Genomic DNA, 22,329 nt, shown 5'->3' with positions numbered 1-22,329 from the left:
TGAACATAAAGCCCAAACATATTACATGCAATTTTTGTCATATTTATCATGGACAGCTCATATCAAGAAGTGAATTTCACTTCCAGAGAAGATGGCGGCTTAGTAAGACACACGGATCTTAGTTCTTCCTCCAGAACAGCTACTAGGGGAGTAGAAATGATACAGAACAGCTCCCAGAGCCACAACAGAGATCAAAAAGACAGCGTACCCCATCCTGGAACAGCTGACTGGCTGAGAGAACCCGCTCCGGTGAGATCGACGAGAGGCGCGGGCTTCACTGGGAGGGGCGGCAAGCGGCTGGAGTTCCTCCCTTCCCCCTTCCCGGGCCGGCTGGGAGAATTGGACAGGCAGTCCCCTCAAACCACAGCAGCTGGCGCCCACACCACGCGCGGTCCCCCGGACCAACTGAGAGAATTGGATCGGAAATCCCCAGGCCACGGAGAATGATGAGGGGGGGGGGCCCTTTCAAACACGTGGCTCCCCAGGAACGGTGCATTCTCCAGGGCCGAGGCGGCTGGCACCCTCCCGCCACGCTTGGCGCCCTGGGCCGACTAGAAAATTCGGACGGGCACTATCCCGGACTGCGGCGGCCGGCGACCCTCCCCGCGTTTGGACCCCGGGCCGGCTGGCACACTTCCAAGCCACTTAGGCTAGCGAACCTCCCCGACGGCGAGAGTTTTCCAAAGTTAAAGGACCCACAGCACCTTTTACTGGTGGGACCCTCAGACAAACATGTGCCACAAGCGCCACCTACTGGGCAGGATAAGAAAAACAGAATCCAGAGATTTCACAGAAAAATCTTTCAAATTGTAGGGTCCAGCACCCAGGGAAATCTGACTAAATGCCCAGACGCCAGCAGCAGAAGATAACAGATCACGCTCAAAAAATTGAAATTATGGCCCAGTCAAAGGAACAAACCAATAGTTCAAATGAGATAAGGAGCTGAGACAACTAATGCTGAATATATGAACAGAAATGGAAAACCTCTTCAAAAACAAAATTGATAGATTGAGGGAGGACATGAAGAAGACATGGGCTGAACAAAAAGAAGAAATAGAAAAACTGAAAAAACAAATCACAGAACTTATGAAAGTGAAGGATAAAGTAGAAAAGATGGAAGAAACAATGGATACCTACAATGATAGATTTAAAGAGACAGAAGATAGAATTGTGATTTGGAGGATGGAACATCTGAATTCCAAAAAGAAACAGAAACTATCGGGAAAAGAATGGAAAAATTTGAACAGGGTATCAGGGAACTCAAGGACAATATGAACTGCACAAATATACGTGTTGTGGGTGTCCCAGAAGGAGAAGAGAAGGGAAAAGGAGGAGAAAAACTAATGGAAGAAATTATCACTGAAAATTTCCCAACTCTTATGAAAGACCTAAAATTACAGATCCAAGAAGTGCAGCGCACCCCAAAGAGATTAGACCCAAATAGGCATTCTCCAAAACACTTACTAATTAGAATGTCAGAGGTCAAAGAGAAAGAGAGGATTGTGAAAGCAGCAAGAGAAAAACAATCCATCACATATAAGGGAAACCCAATAAGACTAAGTGTAGATTTCTCAGCAGAAACCATGGAGGCTAGAAGACAGTGGGATGATATATTTAATTTACTAAAAGAGAAAAACTGCCAACCAAGACTCCTATATCCAGCAAAATTGTCCTTCAAAAATGAGGGAGAAATTAAAACATTCTCAGACAAAAAGTCACTGAGAGAATTTGTGACGAAGAGATCAGCTCTGCAAGAAATACTAAAGAGAGCACTAGAATCAGATACAAAAAGACAGAAGAGAGAGGTATGGAGAAGAGTGTAAAAAAAAAGGAAAGTCAGATATGATATATATAAAACAAAAGGCAAAATGGTAGAGGAAAATATTATCCAAACAGTAATAACACTAAATGTTAATGGACTGAATTCCCCAATCAAAAGACATAGACTGGCAGAATGGATTAAAAAACAGGATCCTTCTATATGCTGTCTACAGGAAACACATCTTAGACCCAAAGATAAACATAGGTTGAAAGTGAAAGGTTTGGAAAAGATATTTCATGCAAATAACAACCAGAAAAGAGCAGGAGTGGCTATACTAATATCCAACAAATTAGACTTCAAATGTAAAACAGTTAAAAGAGACAAAGAAGGACACTATCTACTAATAAAAGGAACAATTCAACAAGAAGACAAAACAATCATAAATATTTACGCACCGCACCAGAATGCCCCAAAATACGTAAGGAATACACTGCAAACACTGAAAAAGGAAATAGACACATATACCATAATAGTTGGAGACTTCAATTCACCACTCTCATCAATGGACAGAACATCTAGACAGAGGATCAATAAAGAAATAGAGAATCTGAATATTACTATAAATGAGCTAGACTTAACAGACATTTATAGGACATTACATCCCACAACAGCAGGATACACCTTTTTCTCAAGTGCTCATGGATCATTCTCAAAGATAGACGATATGCTGGGTCACAAAGCAAGTCTTAACAAATTTAAAAAGATTGAAATCATGCACAACACTTTCTCGGATCATAAAGGAATGAAGTTGGAAATCAATAATAGGCAGAGTGCCAGAAAATCCACAAATACGTGGAGGCTGAACAACACACTCTTAAACAAAGAGTGGGTCAAAGAAGAAATTGCGAGAGAAATTAGTAAATACCTCGAGGCGAATGAAAATGAAAACACAACATATCAAAACTTATGGGACACAGCAAAGGCAGTGCTAAGAGGGAAATTTATTGCCCTAAATGCCTATATCAGAAAAGAAGAAAAGGCAAAAATGCAGGAATTAACTGTCCACTTGGAAGAACTGGAGAAAGAACAGCAAACTAATCCCAAAGCAAGCAAAAGGAAAGAAATAACAAAGATCAGAGCAGAAATAAATGAAATTGAAAACATGAAAACAATAGAGAAAATCAATAAGACCAGAAGTTGGTTCTATGAGAAAATCAATAAGATTGATGGGCCCTTAGCAAGATTGACAAAAAGAAGAAGAGAGAGGATGCAAATAAATAAGATCAGAAATGGAAGAGGAGACATAACTACTGACCTCACAGAAATAAAGGAGGTAATAACAGGATACTATGAACAACTTTATGCTAATAAATACAACAATTTAGATGAAATGGACGGGTTCCTGGAAAGACATGAACAACCAACTTTGACTCAAGAAGAAATAGATGACCTCAACAAACCAATCACAAGTAAAAAAATTGAATCAGTCATTCAAAAGCTTCCTAAAAAGAAAAGTCCAGGACCAGACGGCTTCACATGTGAATTCTACCAAACGTTCCAGAAAGAATTAGTACCAACTCTCCTCAAACTCTTCAAAAAAATCGAAGTGGAGGGAAAACTACCTAATTCATTCTATGAAGCCAACATCATCCTCATACCAAAATCAGGCAAAGATATTACAAAAAAAGAAAACTACAGACCAATCTCTCTAATGAATATAGAGGCAAAAATCCTCAATAAAATTCTAGCAAATTGTATCCAACAACACATTAAAAGAATTATACATCATGACCAAGTAGGATTCATCCCAGGTATGCAAGGATGGTTCAACATAAGAAAATCAATTAATGTAATACACCATATCAACAAATCAAAGCAGAAAAATCACATGATCATCTCAATTGATGCAGAGAAGGCATTTGACAAGATTCAACATCCTTTCCTGTTGAAAACACTTCAAAGGATAGGAATACAAGGGAACTTCCTTAAAATGATAGAGGGAATATATGAAAAACCCACAGCTAATATCATCCTCAATGGGGAAAAATTGAAAACTTTCCCCCTAAGATCAGGAACAAGACAAGGATGTCCACTATCACCACTATTATTCAACATCGTGTTGGAGGTTCTAGCCAGAGCAATTAGACAAGAAAAAGAAATACAGGGCATCAAAATTGGAAAGGAAGAAGTAAAACTATCACTGTTTGCAGACGATATGATACTATACATCGAAAACCCAGAAAAATCCACAACAAAACTACTAGAGCTAATAAATGAGTACAGCAAAGTAGCAGGTTACAAGATCAACATTCAAAAATCTGTAGCATTTCTATACACTAGTAATGAGCAAGCTGAGGGGGAAATCAAGAAACGAATCCCATTTACAATTGCAACTAAAAGAATAAAATACCTAGGAATAAATTTAACTGAAGAGACAAAAAACATATATAAAGAAAACTACAAAAAACTGTTAAAAGAAATCACAGAAGACCTAAATAGATGGAAGGGCATACCGTGTTCGTGGATTGGAAGACTAAATATAGTTAAGATGTCAATCCTACCTAAAATGATTTACAGATTCAATGCAACACCAATCAAAATCCCAACAACTTATTTTTCAGAAATAGAAAAACCAATAAGCAAATTTATCTGGAAGGGCAGGGTGCCCCGAATTGCTAAAAACATCTTGAGGAAAAAAAACGAAGCTGGAGGTCTTGCACTGCCTGACTTTAAGGCATATTATGAAGCCACAGTGGTCAAAACAGCATGGTATTGGCATAAAGATAGATATATCGACCAATGGAATTGAATAGAGTGCTCAGATATAGACCCTCTCATCTATGGACATTTGATCTTTGATAAGGCAGTCAAGCCAACTCACCTGGGACAGAACAGTCTCTTCAATAAATGGTGCCTAGAGAACTGGATATCCATATGCAAAAGAATGAAAGAGGACCCATATCTCACACCCTATACAAAAGTTAACTCAAAATGGATCAAAGATCTAAACATTAGGTCTAAGACCATAAAACAGTTAGAGGAAAATGTAGGGAGATATCTTATGAAACTTACAATTGGAGGCGGTTTTATGGACCTTATACCTAAAGCAAGAGCACTGAAGAAGGAAATAAATAAATGGGAGCTCCTCAAAATTAAACACTTCTGTGCATCAAAGAACTTCATCAAGAAAGTAGAAAGACAGCCTACATGGTGGGAGACAATATTTGGAAATGACATATCAGATAAAGGTCTAGTATCCAGAATTTATAAAGAGATTGTTCAACTCAACAACAAAAAGACCGTCAACCCAATTACAAAATGGGAAAAAAACTTGAACAGACACCTATCAGAAGAGGAAATACGAATGGCCAAAAGGCACATGAAGAGATGCTCAATGTCCCTGGCCATTAGAGAAATGCAAATCAAAACCACAATGAGATATCATCTCACACCCACCAGAATGGCCATTATCAACAAAACAGAAAATGACAAGTGCTGGAGAGGATGCGGAGAAAAAGGCACACTTATCCACTGTTGGTGGGAATGTCAAATGGTGCAACCACTGTGGAAGGCAGTTTGGCGGTTCCTCAAAAAGCTGAATATAGAATTGCCATACGACCCAGCAATACCATTGCTAGGTATCTACTCAAAGGACTTAAGGGCAAAGACACAAACGGACATTTGCACACCAATGTTTATAGCAGCGTTATTTACAATTGCAAAGAGATGGAAACAGCCAAAATGTCCATCAACAGACAAGTGGCTAAACAAACTGTGGTATATACATACGATGGAATATTATGCAGCTTTAAGACAGGATAAACTTATGAAGCATGTAATAACATGGATGGACTTAGAGAACATTATGCTGAGTGAGACTAGCCAAAAACTAAAGGACAAATACTGTATGGTCCCACTGATGTGAATGTACATTCGAGAATAAACTTGAAATATGTCATTGGTAACAGAGTCCAGCAGGAGTTAGAAACAGGGTAAGATATTGGTTAATTGGAGCTGAAGGGATACAGACTGCGCAACAGGACTAGATACAAAAACTCAAAAATGGACAGCACAATAATACCTAATTGTAAAGTAATCATGTTAAAACACTGAATGAAGCTGCATCTGAGCTATAGGGTTTTTTTTTTGTTGTTTTTTACTATTATTACTACTTTTATTTCTTTTCTCTATATTAACATTTTATATCTTTTTCTGTTGTGTTCTAGTTCCTCTAAACCGATGCAAATGTACTAAGAAACGATGATCATGCATCTATGTGATGATGTTAAGAATTACTGAGTGCATATGTAGAACGGTATGATTTCTAAATGTTGTGTTAATTTCTTTTTTTTTCTTTTTTTTTTCTTTCCGTTAATAAAAAAAATAATAATAAAAAAAAATTTTTAAAAAAAGCTGAATATAGAATTGCCATACGACCCAGCAATACCATTGCTGGGAATCTACTCAAAGGAATTAAAGGCAAAGACACAAACGGACATTTGCACACCAATGTTTATAGCAGCGTTATTTACAATTGCAAAGAGATGGAAACAGCCAAAATGTCCATCAACAGACAAGTGGCTAAACAAACTGTGGTATATACATACGATGGAATATTATGCAGCTTTAAGACAGGATAAACTTATAGAGCATGTAATAACATGGATGGACCTAGAGAACATTATGCTGAGTGAGTCTAGCCAAAAACTAAAAGACAAATACTGTATGGTCCCACTGATCTGAACCGACATTCGAGAATAAACTTGGAATATGTCATTGGTAACAGAGTCCAGCAGGAGTTAGAAACAGGGTAAGATAATGGGTAATTGGAGCTGAAGGGATACAGACTGTGCAACAGAACTAGATACAAAAACTCAAAAATGGACAGCACAATAATACCTAATTGTAAAGTAATCATGTTAAAACACTGAATGAAGCTGCATCTGAGCTATAGGTTTTTTGTTGTTGTTGTTGTTGTTTTTGTTTATTGTTTGTTTTTGTCTGTCTGGTTGTGTTTTTTGTTTTTGGTTTTTTTTACTATTATTATTACTTTTATTTTTTTTCTCTATATTAACATTCTACATCTTTTTCTGTTGTGTTTTAGTTCCTCTAAACCGATGCAAATGTACTAAGAAACGATGATCATGCATCTATATGATGATGTTAAGAATTACTGATTGCATATGTAGAATGGTATGATTTCTAAATGTTGGGTTAATTTCTTTTTTTTCTTTTTTTCCGTTAATTAATAAAAAAAAATTTAAAAAAAAAAAAAGAAGTGAATTTCAGGGCAGTTCACGAACGAGCAATTCCCTGCTGAATCAGAACCTAAGCCCTCAGACGTGGGCTGATTGCCCCTTCCCACCACCAACTGTTTTCTTAAAAAGTTGAATGCCCAAAGGGAGGGCATGCACACTTTCTTTTTCTACCACCTACTGCCTCCTATCCCCACCTCATAGTTTTGCTAGCCTTTCTGACTCCTGAAGACATTTGAGTTTGTGACCCCTGCTCTAGGCTTTCAGTAAAACTCATCTTTGACCCAATTTCTCATGATAAGAAATTAACTCAGCAATAAGCTTGCAATAAAAATCCAATTCGTCTTTTTCCTTCCTGCCTCGCCATCTCCTTCTGTTTCCCCAGCATCATGCACATAGCTATCAAAAGAGCCTTTCATCGTTCTATTCCCATTAACATACAGGAGAGAGTTTGAATTATCCATACTGGCATTCACGGTCCTTCATAATTTAGTCTCTATTTTAGTGTTCAAACCCCTACTTTGACAACACAAACTCCATTCTTGCGCTCACTCACATTTATTCGTTATGAGCCCTATTCCTTTCCCCTTTCTGCTTTTCCAGTGTCTCCTCATTCTTCAGAACACAACTCAAACTCCACCTTTTCTATCAGGCTTCTTAAGTCATCTCCTTTTAAACATAAATGCTCAATAAATATTTGTTGAATGAGTAAATGAATTCCAGCACATCCTTGCTATGTAATTATGGCCAAGTTGCTTAACTTTTCAAGGTACAGTTTCTTCATCTGTAAAAATGTGGTTCTGGCAAGGATTAAATGAGGTATTTATATGGAAATTATCTAGCACAGATGCTATGTAGACTAAAAAATGTTGTCTAGTACAGACTCAAGAAACATTTGCTTTATTTACAGCCCTCCTCCCACTTTTATTGTTAGTTAACTTTTCAGTGATGTATGTTGTCTCTTTCTAGCTACATTGTTGGAACAGTGATACATTTCCTAAATTTTTTTCTGTCACCCACTGAAGCTAGCATAGGGCCTTGCTAATAAATAAATATTTGTAGGATGAGTGCTAGGAAAGTTTCCCTACTGAAAAATATGTATGAAGACTGGCTACTGACACTGAAATTTCCTCCTGTATAGAATTTTCTTCTGAGTTAAGCATTGCCCACACTTAAAATCCAAATCTGCCTTAGAGAAAGTAACGTATTACTTTTCATTGGTTATTAACATCTGTGCTGTTTGGTCTTTTTCGTTTATGAGGAGCAGAAACTACTCCTTGCAGATTATTGCTATTATCTGAAATGTTGTGATTGGTTTATTTAATTCAACAATTTAGTATAACTTTGCTTATTCAATGTCTTGCAACATAGAGCTAAGATGGAAAAGGGAAATACAGACTGCACACCATCAAGGAAGGACAAGGAGAGAAGCTGGGGTGCAATGTGACACCCGAATTGTAACCACCCATGTCAAATTTCCCAAGTCTGAGGGGGTCCTAGGATGCTAAACTCAGAAAAACCCCAGGCAAGCCAGGATAAATTGTTCACCCTATTAAGTACCAAGGAAATCCCACTGAAAGACATATGCCACCTTATTTCAAAAGCATGCTTACTGTCGGTACTACACACTGAGTGGCATAAACTTGTCTCTGGCTGGTAATCAGCTGGTTACAGCAAAATGCTAACAAGGCCAAGCCTAACAGTTTGATTTCCCAGGAAACTTTGCCCTCTTCCACAATTAGAACCCATGTACCTCATTTAAGCCAGCCATTCTACAATGTCACCGACTGATCACAGCAGGGGAAAGGAGAGAGCATACCTACTAGGGAACAAAGCTCTCACTGCTGCAGGTAACACTAGTGGAGAAGCACTAATGTTTGCTTTGTGCATAAAGCACAAAGTGGTGATTGAAAATAGTCACAATGAACTTTATTTTCTGACCTTCCTGTTTTCAGTAATATGCCTATCTAGAAAATAAAACATAGCATAGGAACCTTGAGTAGGGCATAAGATTTTGTAGGTTTGTCTAGAATGATGCCCCAATAAATGCCAGAGCGATTTGAACAGTGAGTAAAAAGTATTTGCAAAGTCCCCTTGGCGGAATGGTGAGAAAGAGAGAAAATTCAACTTCCCCAAATGGAGAATTCTTGATATTCTCACAAGCAGTGGGGACAACCAAAGCAATAGGCTGAGACCCCAATCTTGGGTTTTATTCATGTGACACTTGACCCCACAAAGGAGAGGTCAAGACTACTTAAAATTAGGTCTAAGAGTCACCCCCAAGAGAACCTCTTTTGTAGCTCAGATGTGGCCTCTCTCTCCAGACAACACAACAAGCAAACTTACTGCCCTTCCTGTCTCCACGTGTGAAATGACTCCCAGGGGTGTGAACCTTCCTGGTAACATGGGACAGAAATCCTAGAATGAGCTGGGACTCAGCCTCAAGGCATTGAGAAAACCGCTAAGAAATGATCATGATGATGAATATGCAACTATGGGATGATATTGTGAGTTACTGATTATATATGTAGAATGGAATGATCATATATTAAGAATATTTGAGTTTGTCGTTATGTTTTTTTAATTTCTAAATTAATTTACAAAGTAAAATAATAATAATAATGCATAGCATAATTCAAAATCTCCATAGCATATTCTCTTATATAACTTCGTTCTGCTCTTATGAGATAACAATGGCAAATATCAAGCTCAAAGGGCAAATATCAAGCTCAGGACCTAAGGTCACCCAGCCGGGAAGCTGGAGTTTTTTGTTTGGGGGCCTTTTTCTGTTGTGTTTTGTTCGGGCTTTGCTTGGGTACTGGCCACAGCCTCTTGTAACCTGGTAAAATAGCCAACCTGAACGTTGAGCCCTGCCCCCTTGCCTTTGTCTGCTCACTTCCATAAGAATTCCGGAACTCTTCAGGACTCAAGGACCTAGGAGGGCAGCCTGAAAGCTCCTGTGCATCCTGCCAAAAAATGTTGCTGCAAAGCGCATTTGTGTGGACTGATCACTTGGTGTGTGTGTAACGCATAAAGCACTTACACGTTCCTAGTCCTGTAGGCAGGTCAGGCTCAGGTAGTTAGGAAACACACACACACACACACGCACACGCACACGCACACACACACGCACACGCACACCTGTGCTTTTAATGTTTAGAGTGTTTCGTTTTGTTTGTGTTTGCTTTCCCGTGGACTAAATCCAGAGTTAAATCGTGTTACTATTAGTAAACTGAAAGCCGAATTTCCCTAACACGTTTATTTTTCCTTTGGAGCAAATGTAGGCAATATGAAACCACCCTGTGTCATACTTTACATGTTACTCATTGACTGATATTTTTTTTTAAAGCCTCAGCTAGATTAGGAGTTGTGTGGAAAAAAAAAAAAGAGAGCGCTTCCTGCGATGTGGGAACTGGGCAGGACTAAAACGCAGAGATTTTCACGTTGTTCAGGAGATTGGGAAAGGAGCCCTTGAGCTCACTTTTGGGCTTGCCGATGGACAGGTGCTGGATGGCAAAGAGAAGACTGTCTTCAGCGGATGCGGTGTTCCGGTTTGAGATTCCAGGCAGCCCCGGGAAGGCCGGCGCAGAGGCCCCGCGCAGCTCCACCGACAGCCGGGGCTCCGTGTTCCTCAGGTGTGTCAGCCCCGCGCGCCCCGGGCACAGCGCCCCCCGCGCGCCCCGGTCACAGCGCCCTCCGCGCCCCCCGGGCACAGCGCCCCCCGCGCACACCCCGGGCACAGCGCCCCCCGCGCCCCCCGCGCGCCCCGGGCACAGCGCCCCCCGGGCACAGCGCCCTCCGCGCACACCCCGGGCACAGCGCCCTCCGCGCCCCCCGCGCACACCCCGGGCACAGCGCCCCCCGCGCCCCCCGCGCGCCCCGGGCACAGCGCCCCCCGGGCACAGCGCCCTCCGCGCACACCCCGGGCACAGCGCCCTCCGCGCCCCCCGCGCACCCCGGGCACACCCCGGGCACAGCGCCCCCCGCGCGCCCCGGTCACAGCGCCCCCCGGGCACAGCGCTCCCCGCGCACACCCCGGGCACAGCGCCCTCCGCGCCCCCCGCGCGCCCCGGGCACAGCGCACCCCGCGCCCGCCTCACGCCCTGAGGTTGAAATCGGCCTGGCGGAAAGGGAGGACAGCCTAAGCATCGTGGCCAGTGGTGTGAAAGGGCGACACACCGAGGGAGGTGATGGTTTGAGAAAATAGAGCCCGTTTTAGGGGCAATGTATAACTGCTTGTACCTGCTTTAGTCCTTTTTTTAAAGTACTGGATCATGGGCCAGCTAGGCAGTTCCTCAATTCTTGACTCGAGTTCATAGGAAGTGCAGTCAAATAGCTGAACCAAAAGCTTGCTTTGGGATCAAAATTACCTGGATTGCTATTAAAATAATTGTCCTTTTTGCCTTCCTAAATTGAAAAGTGTAATAGTATAAGGTGTGTTCTGGCTCAGCTATTAACCCTACCGTGATTGACAGCAGCTCTGACCCGTCGTCCTTGTTTAGCTGTAAATGTTAATATCTATATCAATAGCATTGTGATAGTTACATATGTTAATGAAAATTACTTTATCAACTTTTTATTCATTCTCTCACATAATAATTCTCTAGCGACTTATAAAATGTAGAAATCAAGTTCAAGAAACAGCTTTTTATTCAACTTTCAAGTAAAGGTAGGTAAACTTCTCAAATGTAGGGCAAAGGAATAAACTCCATCCTGGACTTTACATTTAGATAATACCATATGCAGGAGCTCAGGGGTCAAACCACGAGCATTGGTTTTGTTTTTAATCATTTAAAATCATTTACATGAAAAAGTACTTACAATTATAGCATTTTTTAACATTTACAAATTAAGTAGAAAAAAAACGATTTTACTAAAGGTGCTCACATAGCAGAATATTATATTATGAAAATAAATTAAATAATTTTGAAGAGATGTTCTAAAGCCCAAGGGCTTGAATTTATGCAAAATATTGCTTAATACAGCTATTCATCATTAAAATGACACTATCTTATTTGCATTAACAGTTGTGGAAGTGGAAGCAGAATTCTTGTGACTGACAATATAAAGCCCTTGCATCATTTGCACATTTTGCTGAGCTTCAAGAGGGCCATGCAAACTCTTCTTGGAGCTTAAACACTAACCAAGAAAAATTAAAGTAAATTAAAACAAACAAATAGAACAACAAATATATAGAGATATAATAAAATATGCATTAATGAATACAAATAAATATCATTTAAATGTATATGGTAAATATAATCTAAAGAAATAGAATAAAAATAAAACTGGAGCCTGCATCAATCAAAATTCACATCTCTTTCAATCAAAGCGCCTAGGCCTATTTCACTTGAATTTTTAAATATTAAACTTATTAAATCCCTACATTAGCATCTATAAGTGTTTTTTAAAAACATACATTGGAATCAGTCTAACGACATTAGGCACAGCTGTAAATATTTCTGAATAGTTTGGGCATCGGTGAACTTACAGCATAGTTGAAAGATCACAGAAAATAATTTGCAGAGGCATTCAGGCACATTTTAGTTGATATTTGAGGTAAAAAATAATAATAATAATAAAACCAGACAAACAACTTCCCTTTACCTTCTAAATAAATATTTTTATATTTATTTTTTAAAAAAATTTTTGTGGGGGTTTTTTGGTTGCTGTTCCCATTATTCTTTCCTTTCCTAAAGCTAATAAACAAATACTCTCAGCTCAACACTCAACTGGGCACAGATACAATTTGTAGAGCGCTTTTATTCCAACATGCAATAAAGATTTGTCAAGCAACTGTTATAAACGCCAGGCTATGTGGAAGGCACAGGAGACACCACTAACTCAAGCAGTGCTATGGTAAACATTTTGTCTTGTGTTTCCTGGTGCATGGGTGCAAGAGTGACAGAGTTATGTATCTAGGAGATTAATTTCTGGGTCATGATTTATGGGCATGATTAACTTTACTTATTAATGCCAAATCATATTCCAAAGTTCGGTGTCATTTACACTTCTATAAGCAGTAATTCTGCTGCCTCAACAGCATTTCAACTGTTTTTGATTCCGTTTTTAAATTCTTTTTCTAATATGGAAGGCGTGAAGTGATATCTCAGTAAGATTTGAATTTCCCTTATTACTAACAGGAAGAGCATCTTTCAACATGTTCCTGATCATTTTTGTTTTCTCTTCTGTAAAATGTCTGTTTATGAATTTGTGACCCCTTCTGGGCAGAGGTCACTTAATTTTTTCTTATTTTTTTCAGAATTTTTACAATATTCCCGTGGCTAATCTTTAGTTCATTATAAGCATTGCAGATATTTTATTCCAGCATGTAACTTGTCTATTCATGTTCTCTATTTTGTCCTTCTTAATTTTTTAATTATTTATTAATTATTTTCTTTAAAATCTGCACTTTCTGTGACTTACGACCCTCTATGTTGGGGTCATAAGAATGTTCTCATTTTCTTCTGAAAGTATGTTTTCTTTCCAAAGTAGAATGCTTTATATGTTTGGAATTTATTTTTATTTCTGGTGTGAATTAGGGCATCATTTTCTTTCTTCTTTTTTTTTTTTTTACATAGATAATAGATTGCCCCATGCTATTTACTAAATATTCCTTCCTTTCCCCACTGATTGGAAATGGCAGTTCCTAAGAAATGAGGCACGTGGTGGCAGTAGTCAAAGAAAGCAGGACTGTGTTTGGAGTGTCTGTAATAGTGTAGGTTTAATGTGCATTAAAGTAAATGTAGGTATTTTGGTGACTGGGGTAAATCTTTTCTTAATGGGTGGGGTAAGGCTAGGTCACAGGACCAGGTGAAAAATGCCGAGCCTCAGAGAGGAGCGTGAGCAGCAGGCTACGTAAGGAAGCAGAGAGGAGAGTGAGGTAGAACTGGTGCAGTAAATAGGATTGGGAGTTAGAATGAGAAGGTGGGGTTCAGAGGAATAGCTGCTTTGTTAGGAGAGTTGGAAATTTCCAAGCGGGAGGGAACAGAACTCCTGTGGTTGCCAGAAGAGGAAATTTATTTCCCGAATCCGGTTATCTGAAGCACTCAATATTCTCTCAATGTGCATTGTCCACCCTGTTACTAGGCTTTTGAACTCACTGGAAGCCCTCCTTGACTGCCTCTAAATTTCTTATTCATCTTTTAAGATGTAGATCTTGAAAGATCTAGTATCACCTCCTCTGGGGAGACCTCTGTGGTCCCTCACTTACACCCCTCAGAATGAGCAGCCTTTTCTTTTTTCTTGATATCACGTCCCTTATTAACCACTCATCTGAAAGTATTGCAATCAGAAGTATATTTATTAGAAAGCTAACGAAGGTTAAGCCTCATCCCTCACTTATATGTGCAAAATATAAGTCCCTGGCAAAATGTTGACATAGTCGTGTTTTGGTAAAATTTGCAGAAGCTATTTTAATTGCAATCCATTATGACTCCCTTCTCTCTCTCTCTCTCTCTCTCTCTCTCTCTCTCTCTCTCCCTCTCTCTCTCTCTCCACTCCAACTATCCCTCTGCCATACTTTCCCTCCAGACAGGTGGCACTTGAGTGCCCAGGTGCATTCTTGGCATTCTGAGCTAAGGGAAAGCAGTTTGAGCATGCATTTAGTTTGGGTTTGGTGGGATATATTTATAGGGCTTGCAGGCATTTCCGTGTACAGATAAGTTATTGCTGGCCATCTCGGTGTAGCATAGCTTCCGGGAACACTCGGCCACCCTCTAAGCCAGTCCACCCTGCTTGGCGACATGGAGGTGCAGGACCAGAGGTGGTATCATAAGAGGAACATGCCCTCAGGTGCCGGGCATCAGAAGTACGTGACCAGTAAAAGAGCAACGAGGTTTGAATGGTGATGGAGCCAAAGGCTAGGAACTACAAGTCTCTGACAAATTCAGGAGAGAGAAACTTCAAGTGGTGATTCAGTTCATCAGTGCCTACTCAAGACAGGGATTCTCTCCCGTTAGGAATATATACTCAATAAGGCAGCTTATATAATTATAAATCCATGAAGCTATTGTTTCTTTTTTGACAGTAATTGTGTATAATAGAATTCATCAGAATTCCTGTATTTCTGGGGCTCAAACCCAAGGCGTCACTGAATCAGCTAGTCACATCTGTGTGTGTCACATTTTAGACCATGTCTTAGCATGACATTATCAATAATGACTTCGAGCTGAAAGCTACTTTCTTATCTATCAACAATAGAAATTGTTTTCTAGGGAACACACTAAATTATCTCCTGTCCTTTTCATTGAAAAGTATTATAAGATGGTTGCCATATGAAAAGAACAAAGAATATCAGCTAAAAATTATTTGAAAAATCATAGAAGTGTGTCAAGCAGTTAATTTGTAAAAAGTGTTACATTGGTTTTCTGGATTTGGGATGTCTGTAGAATTTGTCAGCTTTTTCAAATGAACAATTTGATTCCCTCATCCTAAATAAATATTCCCTTCCATAGCTAATTTTTTATCCATTATTTTTCTTAAAGACAACTATACATTTCTTTCAGCCTCAAGCCCACAAACCTGAGTCTGGCCTAACTGATTGCTTCCTTACTTGTGTTCCCCAACAGACCTGAGTTCTGCGTTTGCAGAAACTGACGCAGGGGCTGTTGGTTTGTAAGTGACTGCCTGTTATCACTCAAATCATTTCTGGCAATTTTGAAAATATTTACAGGAAAATCAATTTTACAAATTATATTTTTTCAGTAGTTCAATGTTCACTTTATTACAATATTCAGGACACCTGAAATTAATTTTAGAAAACCATAATAATCTAGAGTTTAATCTTTGGTCTGTTTTTTAAATGAAGTTTTAAAACTTCATGGGAATCATCTTTCTCTTGGGAACAGTAAAATGATCTAAAATTGAAAAAAAAAAAAGCCTTCATGGAAATCTATTTTGGATGAGTTCAATTTAAAGTCCCCACTTTCATTAAAAACTCCTTTATCTCTTCTGAAATTTTATTCCATTTACAGATCTCTCCTGTTGTTTCTATTTCCCTAGAGAACCCTGGCTATTGCAGTGGTATATGTGAAAAAATATATCTAATGCAAACTATGGACAATAGTTATTAGTACTATTTTAATAATCTTTTATCAATTGTAAAAAAGGTAGCTATTGTTTTAAAAAAAACAGCACTATCATCAATTGTAACAAATGTTCCACATCAAGGCAAGCACTGGAGGTGGAGTGGTTTCTGGGAATCCTGTATTTAATGCACAATTATTCTGTAAACCCACAACTTCTCTAATAAAAAAATAAAAGAAAAAAACTTTTTTAGCTTTAGTTGAAAAAAAATCAATTCATTTCAGGCTTGTGGACTGAAGAACTAGCAGTGAAATTGGTACTTTATGTCCTTACTCACAGTTAATATACTGTGGTGAACTGACACAGAGGTTGATCTCAAGATGCCATTAGTAAAAAGAAACTTCCATCCCAGGCATTTGGACCTCACTGTGCTGCCTAAAGTCCTTAAGAATGAACTAGAATGAGGAAGCAATATTTCTTTGGCAAATGCAATTAGACAACTAAGGAGCCTAAGTAAGTAGGCTGAAGATGTCTTTGGAGAATTATTCAATGAAGCACCTAGCTTTTCCTTCAGCATTAACTCATTGCAAGAACATGTGGATCAAAACACTCACACAAAAAGATGCGGACCATTTTTGTGGCACGCAGCTCATTCCTAAAGAAGAACTGTTTTTGCAAGATTTAAAAGTGAGGAAAGCTTTCCAAAGTTCTACAACTCAAAATTAGCAGCTATTTTAATTTTATAATGGAATAGGTGAGAATAGCCCTCCTATTCCATTATAAAAGACATGATATTTGTGAACAGCTTCCACCTCTCAATATTCTCACTGCTTATAGAGACGATGGTAAAGAAGGTTTGAAGTTTTCTATCACTTCTTTATATGTTTTTGATCTATAGAAAGAAAAACTATGGCAAGACACAGAGGATAAGCAGGAGGAAATGAGGAAAGAGAAGAAAACTCAAGATCATCCTCATGAATCAGAAAAAGTGCCAAGAGCTCCTCATGACAGGCAGAGAGCATAGCAGAAGGTAGCCAAAGTCTAACACTGCTGAAGAAGATGCTGATTTTATAGAAGCAGATTGAAGTTACTGGTCCAGTCCTTCATTTAGAAACAAGACCTCATATATATGTGGATCATGTGGTGGATCGTGTTCAGTTTCTGCCTTGCCATGTAGTCAGATGAGTGAGCTTCTGTAGAGCTGAGCAAACAGATCGCTTGAACCACCTCCAGCTCCACCAAATGCAGAGCAGGAGATAAAAATCCGGTATGAGTTACACAAAGATTTGATAGAAAATTGCCCTCCGTCACCAGCTGCAGTCAGAACACTAGTGTACCTCCTCCACGCACACACACACACCTTCTCCGCTACCTTTTCCACCTTCCTTGTCAACTTCTTCCTAAGAGCTTCAATGACTTCAATTCCCATGGCCCAGTACCTCCCTGACCTCTACCTCCAACAACTGCTTTGCAAGCCCCAGAAGTACTACCATCTCCAGCTCTTCTTCAGGTTGTCCCTGGAATTATTCACCCACCTCCCTCTCCAACTGCACCTGCTCCAGTACATCCCTCTCCCCCAGTAGATAGAGCTGCCCCAGTAGGTGAGACCGTACCAGTTTGTCCACTCCCACAAGATGAAATTCAGGGACTGCCTCACCCCCACCACCTCCAAGTCGGCCTCCTCCTGGCATTGGACCATCACCTCTTGTCACTGTTGCAGCTCTCACTTACCCTCTCTGGGTGACAGCCACTCCACCTACTGCCCTGGGAACCCCTGTTACATTAATGCCTACATCTCATCCACCACGAGTTATACCTGCTTCTGAGCCAAGGAATCATCTATCAACCCTTCCTGTAATCAGTGGCATCAGGAATGTACTTCTGGAAGCAATATGAAAAGCTATCCATCCAGGTATGCAAAGTAGACGAGCAGAGTAAACACAAAGATGAAAACATTGACAATTATATTTCCACCATCCTATCTCACCATATTACTATGGAATAAAGTGATTCAGAAGATGATTCAGAATTGGTGAAGTAGATTGACTGGAGTAAGAAAAATGCATAGATAAATATTCAGAACTGAATGCAAATGTCTTTTGTGGTGCTATTCTTAGAAAATGTTTGGTCATTCTAGCATTTTGCTTTCTTTTCCTCATGATAAATAATTTTTCCTCCATAATTTTTTATTTTAAGAAAAATATTACCATACATTTCAAATAAATGTTTTACAGTGGCTTATCATCTTTTTTTCCCTGAAAAGACATAATTTGGTCAAATAAAACACTAAGTTTTACGGATAGACTGCTCCTGTTAACTAGTAGATTCAATTTTTCATGTATCTTAATTGTGCACTTTGTGAATTTTAATTTAAAGGAAACAACTGAGATTGAAGTCTTGAGGGCTGCTCTCTCTATTAATGAGCATTATTCCGTTTTCTGATGTATTAAAAGGAGAAACACTGCCTTGATCATATGAGTACACGCAGAGGGTACATTTAGCTTGTAGTGTTGAATTATCTTAAAGGAATCCTTGAATTTTTTTATTATTGCTTTGTTGTTTTTAAATATTTGCCTTACTTGAATGTTTAGCAGTACCCCCTTCCCACTTATATATTGTGTGGTACAATTTTGCTTACCTATAGGAGTTTAATAAAATTTTTCCCTGTGAAAAACTCTGGCAAACATACATGTAATTTGCATAACTGTTTAAGAATAAAAATCTGATTGAATAAATGGTGCATTTGAAAGGGAAAAAAAACGTTTTAAATGAAACGTTTTAAATGCCTTCATTTTTGTTGTTTATAATTTACTTTACTTATTTTGCCCTCCTCTTTATCAAAAAACGAAACCAGGCAAGTGTAATTGAATTGTAAGTTCTAAGAATTGTCTCTTCTGTAACTTCCATAGGAGACCAAGTATGGTGCTTGTTTCAGTTTGCTAAAGCTACTGGAATGAATATACCAGAAAGGGATTGGCTTTTACAATGGGGATTAATTAGTTTCCAAATGTAGAGTTCAAAGGCTATGATAATGTCCAAGTTAAGCCATCAATAGGTTGATACCTTCTCTGAAGAAAGGCATCTGGGGTTCCTCTGTCATATGGGAAGGCCCATAGCCAGAGTCCCCTGGTACTTCTCTACTAGATTTGGCTTCTGGCTTCAGTTGCTTTCTCTCTCAGCTCCCATGGGTCCCTTCTTAACATCTCTGGGGCATTTCTCTCTAAGCTCTCTGGGCTTTTACTGTCTCTTATCCTCTTCATAAAGGACTGCAGTAAAGGACCCGCCTTGAATGGGCTGGGTTACATCTCAATTGAAATAATCAAAAGTTCCTACCCACAATAGATCTGCCTCCACAGGAATGGATTAAAAGAACAGGGCAAAAAAAAATAAAAAAGAACATGGCCTTTTCTGGGGTACATAACAGATTCAAACCAGCGCAGTGCTGGGCAAAGTAGGAATTCCCACCAAAAATGCCATGGGTGATGAACGAGTGCTTATATCCAACCCTGCAGTAATAATAATAGTAGACTTCTGTTTGCACGGTGGCAAACATGGGAACTTTTTACAGATGTGACCTCATAAACTGTTGTAGCTTCTCACTAGGAGAGATGGATTCCAGTTATTCTTTATATGACTTAGATGAGGAAAAGAAGTCTTACTGTGGTTGAAATATGGCTAAATTAAGCTCACAAAAGCAGTTCAGATAGTGAATACACAGTCAGTTACATGACCAAAATGGCATTATCTAACGTCATTGACCAACTTACTCTCCTGGCCTGGCTTCAAATTATTTGGGCTATTTCCAAAAATCAAATCCATCTTCTAGGGTCATTTGATTCAGTTTTTCTTCTCACCCAGGATAACTTTACAACTCCAAAGGGAACGATGGTTTCAGAAGCAGACACAGTGCTCTGAAAGAACAAAGTGCAGGAGACCTACCTGCTGTTCTAGTTTGCTAGCTGCCAGATGAATATACCGGAAACAGAATGGCTTACTAAAAGGGGAATTTAATAAGTTGCTAGTTTACAGTTCTAAGGTCAAGAAAATGTCCCACTTAAAGCAAGCCTTTAAAAATGTCCAAACTAAGGCATCCATAAAGGGGGGGATACTTTAATTCAAGGAAGCCCGATGGGTCAGGAACACTGCTGTCATCTGGGTAGTCACGTGGCTGGCATCTGCTAGTCCCTTGCTCCTAGGCTCCTTGCTTTCACCCTCTGTTCCTGTAGGGGCTCCTCACTTTGCTTCCCCAGGGCTGGCTTTCATACCTTGGCTTTCTTTGGCTCTCTCCAGGTTCTGGCTTACTAACATCTTACAGTGACATCTGCTGGGCTCCAAGCAACTCCAAACATCTGTGTCTCTGCTCTCCAAGTGTCAGCATCTGTGTCAGCTCTGCTCTGATGGTTCTGTCCTTTCTCCAAATATTTCCCCTTTTAAAGACTCTGGTAAACTAATCAAGACCCACATGGTACGGGGAAAGTCACATCTCCATCTAATCAAAAGGTCACACCCACATTTGGGCATGCCACATCACTGTGGAGATAATCTAATCAAAACATTTTGCCCTATAGTGCTGAATCAGGATTAATAGAAATGGCTGCCCCCCACAAGATTGAATCATGGCTTTTCTGGGGTACATAATATTTTCAAACCAGCACAGTTATAGACACACAAACAAATTCCTGAGACGATAGACAACATGCATGCACTTGGAAAATGAAATCATCTTCATTTTCTCCTTACCTTATTTTCACACTAATTCTCCTTACCTTAATTTCACACATTTCCTATTAATCCCTTTGTTGCAATATTGAGATCTGGAAATAAACTGAACATTTTAATGCTATCAGGATAATTCCAGAGAAAATGAAATTTACTAATGTATTCCTTCAAATAATACCGTGGGGCAAAATGATGTGCCATCATGTTTCTTGAAGATAATTGTATGATGATGTGGCTGTTACAGTGTGACTGTGTGGTTGTTAAAACCTTGTGTCTGATGCTCCTTTTGTCTACCTTATCAATGGACAAGTAAAACATATGGATTAAAAATGAATAAATAATAGGGGGAACAAATAAAATAAATTTAGTAGATTGAAATGGTGGTGATGGGGAAGGGGAAGGGGTATGGTATGTATGAATTTTTTTCTGTTTTCTTTTTATTGTTTTTTCTGAACTGATGCAGATGTTCTAAGAAATGATCATGATGAATATGCAACATGTGATGACAGTGTGAGTTACTGATTATATAAGAAGAACAGAATGATCATATAAGAATGCTTCTGTTTGTATGTGCTTATGTATCATAAACAAAAAAATAAATAAATTTTAAAAAGAAAGGGAGGGGTAAGAGTAATGATATGTATGAATTTTTTTCTGCTGTTTTTTTATTTCTTTTTCTGAATTGATGCAAATGTTCTAAGAAATGATCAGGATGATGAATATGCAACTATGTGATGATATTGTGAATCACTAATTATATATGTAGAATGGAATGATCATATGTTAAGAATGTTTGTGTTTGTTGCCATATTTTTAAAAAAATTTTTAAATTAATAAAAAAAATTTTTTTTTAATTATGTGCCATGAACAGGCCTCACTCCAAGCATGCTACTGAGAAGAGGAGGGAAAGAAAACTGGAAACAGGAATAGTGAAGTGATGCAAGTGTGTTCCTTTATGACACAGAGTTGTCCTTTGACCTCTGGGGAGGATTCCTTGTGATCTGACCCCGGTCTGCTTCTCCAGCCACATCTCTTGACCCTCTCCATGTCCCCAGAAGTCCACACTCCAGTCCTGAATACTAGATCTGGGGCTTTGCATCTGCTTCTCCTCCTTACAGCTCTAGCAGAGCAAATTCTAAACTGTCCTTCAAAACTGGAGTGGGTATCACTGTCTTCAGAAAACCTGCCTTGATGCCAATCTCCTGTTCTCTGTGCTTCTGCCATACCTTTTTTTACTTCTGTTAGAGCATCTTATCATACATACATTGAGTTATACTTGCTGTTCTACTTGTCTCGTTTCCCTACTCTACTATTGCCCTTTGTTTCTAACCAATTACCAACACAGTTCCTAGCACCAAGTACACAATAATAAATGTTAGATGGATGAATACATTTTGAATGGATGGGAAACTTATAGAGTCCCCCAAGTTGACAAGCCAGGCTGACCCTTGTGGGGTGCTGCTGACCTCACCCCAGGAAGGCTAAGTTCAGCAAACCATTCAGTGCCACAAGTAATTAATGAGCTCAATGCAGGGAGAACAGCTAGTAGCAAAGCTAAGAGGACAC

At 39.3% G+C, this 22,329-nt stretch overlaps 1 protein-coding gene and 1 pseudogene across 1 annotated transcript in view; both read left to right on the top strand.

Moving 5' to 3' along the window:
* GRAMD2B (GRAM domain containing 2B) overlaps positions 1-22,329 on the top strand; it is a 157,479-nt gene that overhangs the window by 14,499 nt on the left and 120,651 nt on the right. Inside the window, exon 3 of the mRNA XM_077138778.1 lies at positions 10,521-10,652. Within this exon, the coding sequence (XP_076994893.1) occupies positions 10,521-10,652 (132 nt within the window). The remainder of the gene's footprint in view (positions 1-10,520; positions 10,653-22,329) is intronic.
* LOC143665421 (actin-binding protein WASF1 pseudogene) lies at positions 14,563-21,125 on the top strand (annotated as a pseudogene).

Source organism: Tamandua tetradactyla, chromosome 21, assembly GCF_023851605.1.
Source record: "Tamandua tetradactyla isolate mTamTet1 chromosome 21, mTamTet1.pri, whole genome shotgun sequence".
Lineage (NCBI taxonomy): Eukaryota > Metazoa > Chordata > Mammalia > Pilosa > Myrmecophagidae > Tamandua > Tamandua tetradactyla.
This window is presented reverse-complemented; position numbering and strand designations above follow the sequence as displayed.